The 10192-nt window shown below is 37.5% G+C and overlaps 3 protein-coding genes across 9 annotated transcripts in view; 2 read left to right on the forward strand and 1 right to left on the reverse strand.

The window, feature by feature from the left end:
• The window catches only part of mtus1a (microtubule associated tumor suppressor 1a), a 31841-nt gene extending 29461 nt beyond the window's left edge, over nucleotides 1–2380 (forward strand). For 5 of the 6 annotated variants that reach the window (XM_016446436.1, XM_016446439.1, XM_016446438.1 and 2 more), the window contains 3 exons: nucleotides 41–154; nucleotides 277–374; nucleotides 750–1645. In XM_016446436.1, coding sequence (XP_016301922.1) covers nucleotides 41–154; nucleotides 277–374; nucleotides 750–963 — 426 coding nt within the window. In that variant the 3' untranslated portion in view covers nucleotides 964–1645. Of the gene's footprint in view, nucleotides 1–40; nucleotides 155–276; nucleotides 375–749 lie in introns of all 6 variants that reach the window. The other variant, XM_016446440.1, reaches the window with a different exon arrangement.
• A 227-nt stretch (nucleotides 2381–2607) lies between these two features.
• LOC107658048 (platelet-derived growth factor receptor-like protein) lies at nucleotides 2608–8489 on the reverse strand. The gene is made up of 6 exons (XM_016446448.1): nucleotides 8319–8489; nucleotides 7275–7554; nucleotides 4611–4762; nucleotides 4235–4534; nucleotides 4004–4140; nucleotides 2608–3422 (listed from the first exon to the last, which is right to left on the reverse strand). Exons 1-6 carry the CDS (start codon nucleotides 8371–8373, stop codon nucleotides 3231–3233), a joined length of 1116 nt encoding a protein of 371 aa, XP_016301934.1. The 5' UTR covers nucleotides 8374–8489; the 3' UTR covers nucleotides 2608–3230.
• Nucleotides 8490–9293: 804 nt separating this feature from the next.
• LOC107658049 (myotubularin-related protein 7-like) overlaps nucleotides 9294–10192 on the forward strand; it is a 28836-nt gene continuing 27937 nt past the window's right edge. For both annotated transcript variants that reach the window (XM_016446449.1, XM_016446452.1), the window contains exons 1-2: nucleotides 9294–9355; nucleotides 9489–9598. The gene's annotated coding sequence lies outside the window, so the exon portion shown is untranslated. The remainder of the gene's footprint in view (nucleotides 9356–9488; nucleotides 9599–10192) is intronic.

The raw sequence follows: 10192 nt of genomic DNA on the forward strand, positions 1-10192 counted from the left end.
TATATTGCTGATCTCTCTTGCTTATTTTCTTATGTTTAAGGACTCCCATACTCTTTATCTGGAGCAGGAGCTTGAAAGCCTTAAAGCAGTGCTGGACATCAAAAACAAACAGATCCATGAACAGGACAAGAAACTCATGCAGATAGACAAACTGGTGAGCTCAATTATCTGTTGTGCATAAAGCATCTACATTCTAATCACAGTAAAGAGATGAACAAATCTGACGCTCCTACAATATATGTGCTGGAGAAACACTAAGATTTGATTTATTTTTAGATGGAGAGGAATGTGAAGCTGGATGAATGTCTTAAGAAACTGCAACAGGAAAACGAGGACCTTAAAGCCAGAATGGACAAACATGCTGCTTTATCAAGGTAGCATACCACAATCTTGTGTTTATAAACGTGATACCCTTGGGTTTTTAGAACTTATTTTACTCAGTCCGCCTGTCTAGCTTCTAACATTTGGGTGCTTTCCCAGTGGGCTTCATTCAGTTAGAACTCTAGCAAACCAAAGTCTTTGAAGTTTTACAGTATTTGCAAGTGGTATAGGAAATTCTACAAAATTGCTTCTGGCTACGCTTTGACACTTTAATTGCTTTGATTACTGTTTGTGCTCTTTTCGCGGTAAGAATGGTGTGTTTTCATTGCAGCAAAGCTTTGTGCTGAGAGACCTTCTGCTCTTTCATCTTATGCAGTAATAGTGACTACTCTAATCAAGTTTATCAGAGCTGCCTTGTTCCGTTGCAGACAGCTGTCCACAGAGCAGGCGGTTTTGCAGGAAACCCTCCAGAAGGAGTCCAAAGTGAACAAACGCCTGTCTATGGAGAATGAAGAGCTGCTCTGGAAGCTTCACAACGGTGATCTGAGCAGCTCCCGCAAGGTCTCCCCTTCCCCATCCCTGAATCTCCAGTCACCGCGGAACTCTGCAGTGTTCTCCAGCCCTCCCGTCTCGCCCAGATAACAATGGCCTTCAGCTTCCAGGAAGCACTTTCATACAGGACGGAGCACTTCCTGCATGCTGAAGCTGGTCTGGACCATGTCAATGGCTCTCAATATGGAATTGACTTTGTTGACTCTTGTATAGATTTTTTTTTAAAACTGAAGACTATATTGCACAGAAGCACTTACCAATGAGGTCACCCTCGTACTTTGCCTTTCACGTCAGACTATGGAGGAAAAAAGAAATATCTCAGGGCTTGTAGAAGGTTTCTCTCAAATGTATGGTTTTTTTTCCCCTCCTGGATTGCTTTGTTTCCTGAAGTTCCTGACTTTTTTTCTTTTTTCTTTTTTTTAGAGGACTGACATTAGAATCCACGACTGGGGCCTTTATCAACTTTTCCACCAGACGCCTTTAAGTGTACCTGTATATACCCAGATCTATCTTTGCTCTGGGACGAATGCCCAAATGCCAGCTGGTCCGTGGACATTTCCCAGATGCTGCTGCTCGTGTAGCGTTTGGTTTCCCTTTATTTTATGCAAGACCTCAGACCCCAGATTAACTTTTCTAAAGAGGCACTTCATAGATCAACTCATGCCATAAACTGACTGTTACTATTTACTCAAATGGAAATATTCACTGATCTCAACCATGTGTTCTCAAAACCTTATGCAACATTTTTTTCGTTTATATCATGCCTTTATTTTTTTTTAAATCACACATTACGAACTGCAAAAAGGTGAGCTTTACCCAGATCATGATGCATGTTTCATCACAGATACGCTCTCCATATTACTCTCATATGCATAGGAGAGATGCAATACAGTGATTGATGCAGAATTAATTCTTAATGGTTGATTAAAAGTCTTGAATGCTTTGATTAATGCCTGTTTAAGGGTTTAATTATCCCTTTTCCTCATTTCTTGGCAATCAGAGATTCAATGGTATAATGTGCTTGATATGGAAATGGCATGTCATTGGGCAGCCCTGTGACTGAAGGCATACACTACTGGGAATCTGAAATTTTGTATGACTTTCTTGAATACGGGTTTTGTATATTATTCAGTATGATTGAGCCCTAGGGACAGATTTGAGGGACAGATTTGTTTGTCCTTGTTTCTATATTTATGTCTGATCATGAGACCAGTGTAATGACGAGCATGTTTCGTGGCCTCAGGAGCTCCCCCTCTGTCTGAAACCCTCCACTGCAGCTTTACATTCAAGCTATTTACAAAGAAGTTAAATGGCAAAAGAAGTCGTTTTTTTCTTTATGTTGGTATGTATTGATAGGCTGTTTGTGTGGATGTTGGTGTGAAACTGAAACTCACGGAAATATGCAATCAATAAAGAATTAAATTAATCTGTTTGTAATTGTAACCCCATGTTTATAACTTGTAATTGAAGTGATAGTCCACCTAAAAATAAAATCAGTCATCAACAATTTTGTCTCACACTCATGTCATTCCAAACCCGTATGGAATTCTGTAGAACACAAAGAATGTTAGTAACAGTTTCAGTTCCTATCGACCTCGATTATATTTTTTTTCCCATATAATGCAACCGAAACTGTCTGGTTACCAATAATCTTTAAAATATTTTATGTTTCACAAAACAAAAAAGTCATACCAGTTTGGAACAACATGAGGGTGAGTAAATGAAGACAATTCCCATTTTTGGGAGCAAGCAGTGAATGTGTGCAAGAACCTGTTGTATCTGTTGGTTTTCTTATTTCTTTTCATCATGTTCAGGCTGGAAGTCTAAGTCTATGCATCAATTGGCTTGTAGTTTGACTCTGATCTGTTCTGTTTTTTGTGTAGTGAATTCTACTGTAACTTATTCTTAAATTGCTAATAATTCAATAACAGAAATCTCTGTGGGAGGAGGAGAAACATACTTTGAATGTGTCGCACTGAACCAAAATTAGCACTGGGCTCCTGCTGCACATTCCACATACGGAGTCCATTAGAGCGGAGCACAAAGCCTTCATGCTCCTCAGACATATTTCATGCGTATAGAACCTAACACCTACCATTCTGAGTAGTATAGGTTAGCATGATTGAAAAACACTATTTCACAGACAATGGTGCATCACAAACTGTATTAAGTGTGCTGTTGATTTACCATTGAACATGAAGCTTGCATTAACTTGCTCCATCATTGAGTTTAAAAGAAGCACTTTATTTCCAAGTCATATATAGAATGCATGTTTTTCATAATGATATTATTAAGCAGCAAGAAGCCTGAAGTTTGAATGGAGTCCAGCTCAGCTCAATAATATAATCTTTGTGTTCTTATTCATGTGACTTTACCGTTGTGGCCACCAATGTCTGTCCATGCTTATTTTTGGTGGTGCAGATGTACTTTCCATAGTCAATCGTTTCAACATCATCCACTATCATGACGCTCTGGGAGATGCGTGTTGTGTGTCCCACACCGCGGTTTATCAGTCGCCAGGAGTCATGAATGCTCACCGGCCTCTGACCCTGAGAAACACACACATCACATTAACACCTATTTATCTGAATCTACATTACCTGCCAAACATTTGGAATAATTGACATTTTTTATGTTTTTGAAAGAAGCCTCTTATGCTAAGGCAGGCAGCATTTGATCAAAAATGCAGTAAAAATAGTAATATTGTGAATTGTTACAATTTAAAACAACTGTCTGTTTGAATATATTTTAAATGTAAGTTATTCCTGTGATGGCAAAACTGAATTTTCAGCATCACAAGATCCTTCAAAATTATAAAGATCTTTAGCATTGTAATAATATTTCACGGTATTACTGTTCTTAATGTATTTTCGTTCAAATAAATGCAGCCTTGGCGAGCATAAGAGACGTCTTTCAAAAACATTGAAAATCATAATTGCTCTAAACTTTTGATCAATAGTGTATCTCTTTAGAATTGTTACGAGCAAAGCTGTAGCATCCACAAAATAGCATAATACTGAAAAACTCAAATATTATTGACCCAATCATCCTGAATCGGACGCTCAGATGAGCAAATCTTGGCCAAATCACCTTTTCTAAAAGAAAAAAATAATAATAATGTAGCACTCACCTGGCCAGGATAGCTCCAGCTGAAGCTGACATTCATCTCAGGTTCACCTAGAACTGTGCATGTAACATTGAAGATGTCTCCACCACTCGCTATGTTCGAAGAAGCCTCAATAGTCACCAAAGGTGGGCCACTAGGCACTACGAGGGGGAAAATGGCAAAACTAAAATGCATCTTTGCCAAAAACACTATGTAAAATGTGTTATTAGCAGCACTACTATGCTGTCCTCTTACCTTCCACATACAGCAGCTGGTATTTAGTGGATATTTGTGGAGTGGTTTTCGTGGTGCTGTTGGCCTTGCAGTAATAAGCGCCCTTGTGTTCTGGACTGGGGTTTTGGATGATGAAGCCTTTCATGGGGTTGTAAGAGACCTGGATCCCATCCACAGCAATTTCTTCTGCAGGAACTTCCCTATGCAGCGAGACGTTGATTTTGGGGTTTGTCACCCGGCACGGGACAGTGGCAGGCTTGTCAGGGCGCAGGTAGATGATCTCAAAATGGATGGCAGAGGGGACAAACAGCTCGTCTTTGTCTAGATACAAAGAGAATTGTAACAATGTCTTTAGAGTTTCAAGATCACATAGATGATATGTGAGCAGATGCTGTACCTGTGAAGTATATGTAGGTAGCAGAGGTGCTTTCTCCATCCTTTGTACATTCTTCTCCGTCACAGAGCACCACCCAGCAGCTGTACTCCCCCGTATCAGCAGCAGAGGGCGAGGTCAGAATCAGCTGACTGTACCGCTCATGCTGCTTGATGCTGGAACAACACAATCAATTAAGTCTAGACTTGGGCTATGCATACTGATATCATACTACTTGTATTATTTCTGCAGTATATGATAGGCCTGTATATATACTATGGAATGTATGAGTCATTCTACAAATTTAGGTTACGTTTTATGTCCACCGATGATAAATATTTTCTTCTGACAATATTTTTCAGAAAAATCATATTTTATCCATAAAGCAAAGCATATTCATTCAGTTTAGAAATCATTTCAGTTTGCTTGAAATAGGCTTGATGTCTCTTAAATGATATTTTTTGCAGTGTCCGCTTTTGAAGTGAGCGGGTTAACTAAAACTAAAATCCTTTAAAAAGTACTTTAAATGAAAAAAACTTAAAATTAAACTTAAATAAAATTTTATTTTAGCTACTTGCCAAGGGAACATTTCTCAGTTTCTTTTAGTTTAACTTGATGTACTAAATAATAAAAAAAAAATTATAAAAACGACAAAAACACAACAAACCTACTAAAATGCTCAAATTAAAATGAAAACAGAAAATAAAAAAATAATAATTCAGAAACTATAATAGCATAGCATCTCATTGATAATAAAAGAACACTGGTTTAAATTAATTTTAAAGTTAACATTATAAATTGAATTTATTTCTAACAGTGAATACTTCAGAAAAAAATTTAATTTGTTTTATTTTATAATTTTATAATTTTATATATTTAATATTTTATTTTGCTCATGTCCACAAAAGTTTATCTACAATAACCTATTGTGAATTTTCTGAATGGATGAAATTATTAACCTACTAGATTTGTTTACAGCTAGCACAAGCACAGAATACTGTATCCCAAAAAGCAATGTGTCCGACATGACCTTCCTGAAGTAATTACAGTTGACCACTGAATTAAATAGTCAACATTTTTAACATTTGATTCCTTATCAGACCATTTTTGCAATTTTTTTATTTATTTATTTGTTTATTTATTTACATTCAAATAGAAATTTGGGTAACACTTTATTTTAAGGTTTCCTTGTTACATGTTACACATATTTATTATTATAACAAAAAAGTATGCATAATTGCATGCAATTAAACCTAAGCCAATCCCTTATCCTAACCCTAACCATATAGTAAGTACATGTAGTTAGATAATATTACTCAGTACTTACATGTATATTTACACTGTAACAAGGACAGCTTAAAATAAAGTGTAACTGAAACTTGTATTTATTCACATGCAATGTAATTATGTTACTACAACTTTGAAACACTAGTATTCCAAACTGAAAATACTCCAGGAGCTATTAATGTGTTAGATTTATGATTCTAACATAGATAAAGTGAGAAAGAAGAATACCTGAGGCGGTTGTCATTGAAGGTGTCCAGATAAAAGGGATATGCCCAGCCAATATTAGTCCCTTTGCATCTCAATTCCATTGCTCTCCCAGGATTCAAGGAAAGGCTCTCACCCAGTCTGAGAAAACGGCCTTTATCAAGGACCTGGGTGAGAATAGACTGGCCCTTGCTTCCTGCCTCCTTCTCTTTAACTTTGGGGTAGCGAACCTTCACCCTCTTTCTTCCTGGTCTAATGCGGTTCTCACCAGCCTCTTTCTTACGCTTGACCTGCTGACACACACCTGGGTACACCAAAACACAGTTTTCCTAGTCAACAGCGTGTTGTTTCAGCATTTGGATGCGACTGGCAAATTTTACATGGGGAACTTCTAAAGAGCAGTAACAGTCATTTATTCACTGCTAGTACGCCATAAACATAATACGGCATATGTGTTTAATTTCTTTCTTTGTGACACTTGATAACTCCTATGACCAAGCCCAAAAAAAAAAGAAGGCGAGAGAGAGCAAGCGTAAGAGGTTTCTGCCATCTGGAAATCTGCTCTATATGCTTCAGCTAACAGCTGTACAAACAGCAATGCTGGAAGTATGCCTTCCTTGTTCTCTGTGCAAAAGCGTACAAAACTGAACAATACTGAAGTTCATTGAATCACAAATTCCTTTTAAATTCATTTTTGACACATGCAAGGATCATGAGGTCTTGAAGAATATTGTATACAGATCTTCTGATTCCTTTTGATTCTGATTTATGTTTGAATGAAAAGAAAAAAATCATTTAAAAAAAAAAAGTTACCTTGTTAGGATGCAAACATATTTGATTCTCTATCTTTTGTCTCTGCTGTATAATTGAAACGTAAGTTTAAGTAAAACTCTGCCCTGATCTAATCTCTCCTCCCCTTTCTACTCTGGAAATTTGGTTTCCATTGGCACCACTGGCACACCATACACGTTCATCCAGAAACATCTCTCAATTGATTTTCTTTTCGAGCAAGAGAAAGACCTTTTTTTTTTTTTTTTTTTTTTTTTTTTTTTTTCCACAAGTTAACCATGGTTTTGCTACACTAACCATAGTTTAACCATGGTATTTGTAGTAAAACTGTGTTATACAGTTGGTAATCAATGTGCCAAAAAAACACGATTACTATATTAAATGAATAGATAAAATGAGAAAGAATACCTGAGGCGGTTGTCATTGAAGGTGTCCAGATAAGAGGGATACGCCCAACCTATATTAGTCCCTTTGCATCTCAGTTCCAGTGTTTTCCCAGGATTCAAAGAAAGGCTCTCGCCCAATCTGAGAAAACGGCCTTTATCAAGGACCTGGGTGAGAATAGACTGGCCCTTGCTTCCTGCCTCCTTTTCTTTTACTTTGGGGTAGCGAACCTTCACCCTCCTTCTTCCTGGTCTAATGCGGTTCTCACCAGCCTCTTTCTTACGCTTGACCTGCTGACACACACCTGGGTACACCAAAACACAGTTTTCCTAGTCAACAGCGTGTTGTTTCAGCATTTGGATGCGACTGGCAAATTTTACATGGGGAACTTCTAAAGAGCAGTAACAGTCATTTATTCACTGCTAGTACGCCATAAACATAATACGGCATATGTGTTTAATTTCTTTCTTTGTGACACTTGATAACTCCTATGACCAAGCCCAAAAAAAAAAGAAGGCGAGAGAGAGCAAGCGTAAGAGGTTTCTGCCATCTGGAAATCTGCTCTATATGCTTCAGCTAACAGCTGTACAAACAGCAATGCTGGAAGTATGCCTTCCTTGTTCTCTGTGCAAAAGCGTACAAAACTGAACAATGCTGAGGTTCACTGAATCATAAATTCCTTTTAAATTCATTTGACACATGCAAGGATCACGAGGTCTAGAGGAAAACTGTATACAGATCTTTTGATTCCTTTTGATTTATGTTTGAATTAAAAAAACAACACAGGAAAAAAAATTATAATAATTGCCTTGTTAGGATGCAAACATATTTGATTGTCTAACGTTTGTCTCTGCTGTACAATTTAATCATAAGTTTAAGTAAAACTCTGCCCTGATTTGATCTCTCCTCCCCTTTCTACTCTGGAATTTGGTTTCCATTGGCACCGTAGTCACCACTGGCACACCATACACATTCAATTTATTTCCTTTTCAGGCAATAGAAAGACCATTTTTGACTTTCTTCATGTTTTGAAGTAATAATAACAAGGCAGAAGAAAGCTCTGCTCACCATTTTGGACCTCCAGCCAGAGCAGTGCCAGTGTGAAGAAGAGCCAGAGCTTCATGATGGCTGAAGTGGAGAGTTCCAGCAGAGCACACGGGGTCTGAGTGCAGCACAGGAGCTCTTCGTCCACTGTCTGTCCCGTTTACACAGTCTGCTCCATCCTCTGTGAGAAAAGAGGAATTTCCCCAACCCATCTGCACACTCCCCCTTCAGTGTCAGGCTGTGATCCTCTAATGCCCTCTGCTGGACTGCAGCTAGTTGCGGTATTGGCCTCATAATCCCAATCCCAAATTTATAAGAATAGTTTACCCAAAAATGAAAAATTGCTGTTAATTTTCTCACTCCCAGACCAATCCAAGATGAATATGACATTCTTTAGAACAGTAAAGAAGACTGAACCCATGGTCCTTGGTCATTCATAATATGTAAATCAACGGGCACCGTCACGAGTCAAAAAAGCAGACAACAAAAACTCGAATGGATCCCCTCGGCTCATGATATACAGAAACTGAACATTACTTACAGCATTAATTCCGCAAATCCATAATAATCTCAGACAAACGGTCACACCGGGCCGTGAACTGACTACGCCGTTATTGTTCACAACAGAATCTTCACTACACACACGGAGGGGAGGGGACAGACATTATCCAGTAATTTTACGGACATTTCCGTTAGCCCTAAAACAACGCAATGAAGTGCAAAATTCAAAATACAAGTAAAACACCTGTAAAAAAATATATATAAATACGGAAAATGTCTTTATCCTATACGTTGTGCCCCATTTTTACGATTTTTTTTTTTCATCCAGGATAAAAAAGTAAGTACCAGTGGTGAACAACACAATACAATATGTTGAAAATAAAAATACAAAAATATTTTGCTAAACCTAGCTGCCTCTTTACTGCGTGAATTCACGGCCTTGCGTGCGTCATGAGCAGAGTGCACAGAACATTTTGCGGCATTACGTCACGAAAGTGCAGATCACGAGGGTTCAGGGTGCCATTTGAAACAGGGCCTTTGTCTGAGGCTTTGGATTACAGGTAATAATGTCGTAAATAATGTTTAGTTTCTTACACAGACCGGTCGTTTCGCTTTCATAAGACATCAATATATTGTCAGGAGCCGCATAGATTCATTTTGTGTTTTTATATCTGCTTTTTTTGACTCTCAAAGTGACGGTGCCCGTTGACTTGCATATTATGAATCACCAAGTGCCATTGTTCAGCTCTTCTTTACCATTCTACTGAATAAAGAAAGTCACCTACATCTTGGATGGCCCTGGGGTGAGTAAATTAACAGCAGATTTTCATTTTTGGGTTAACTATTTGATAAAGAATAGAATATTCATACAATATTCAGTATGAAATATTGTGAGATAGGTTTGTCTAACTTATATCATTCATTTTATACCCATGCCTCACAAATAGAGGTCACCTTATCGATACTTTTATTAATTATATTATTATTATTAAATGGGCAGTTCAGTGTTTTGTTTACTGAAGCGTAATGCTGAAATCTGTTTCCATTGGCAGTTGAGTTATGCAGTTTTGCAGTCATTTGAAATCAAATATCATCTACTTTTGTTTTGATAGGAATTTAACATTACTTGAACTCATATGAAATAGTATGTTCTATGAGATGAGATGAAAACTAAACTACTGAACAGCACAACAGACCTACCAACCAAGAAAAAATATCCATTAAAATTTAAATAAAATGATTTAATGCCTATTTAAAATAATGTGGGAAAACTTTGTTGAAAAGGAAGAAATATTTTATTGTTTTGTATGAAACCACTTTGCAATGTTTTGACCATGGCATAATCCACACATTACGTACATTATTAAAAAACGAATTATAATGATAAGATACAATGA

The sequence above is a fragment of the Sinocyclocheilus anshuiensis genome, unplaced genomic scaffold (assembly GCF_001515605.1).
Source record: "Sinocyclocheilus anshuiensis isolate Anshui unplaced genomic scaffold, SAMN03320099.WGS_v1.1 scaffold227, whole genome shotgun sequence".
NCBI lineage: Eukaryota > Metazoa > Chordata > Actinopteri > Cypriniformes > Cyprinidae > Sinocyclocheilus > Sinocyclocheilus anshuiensis.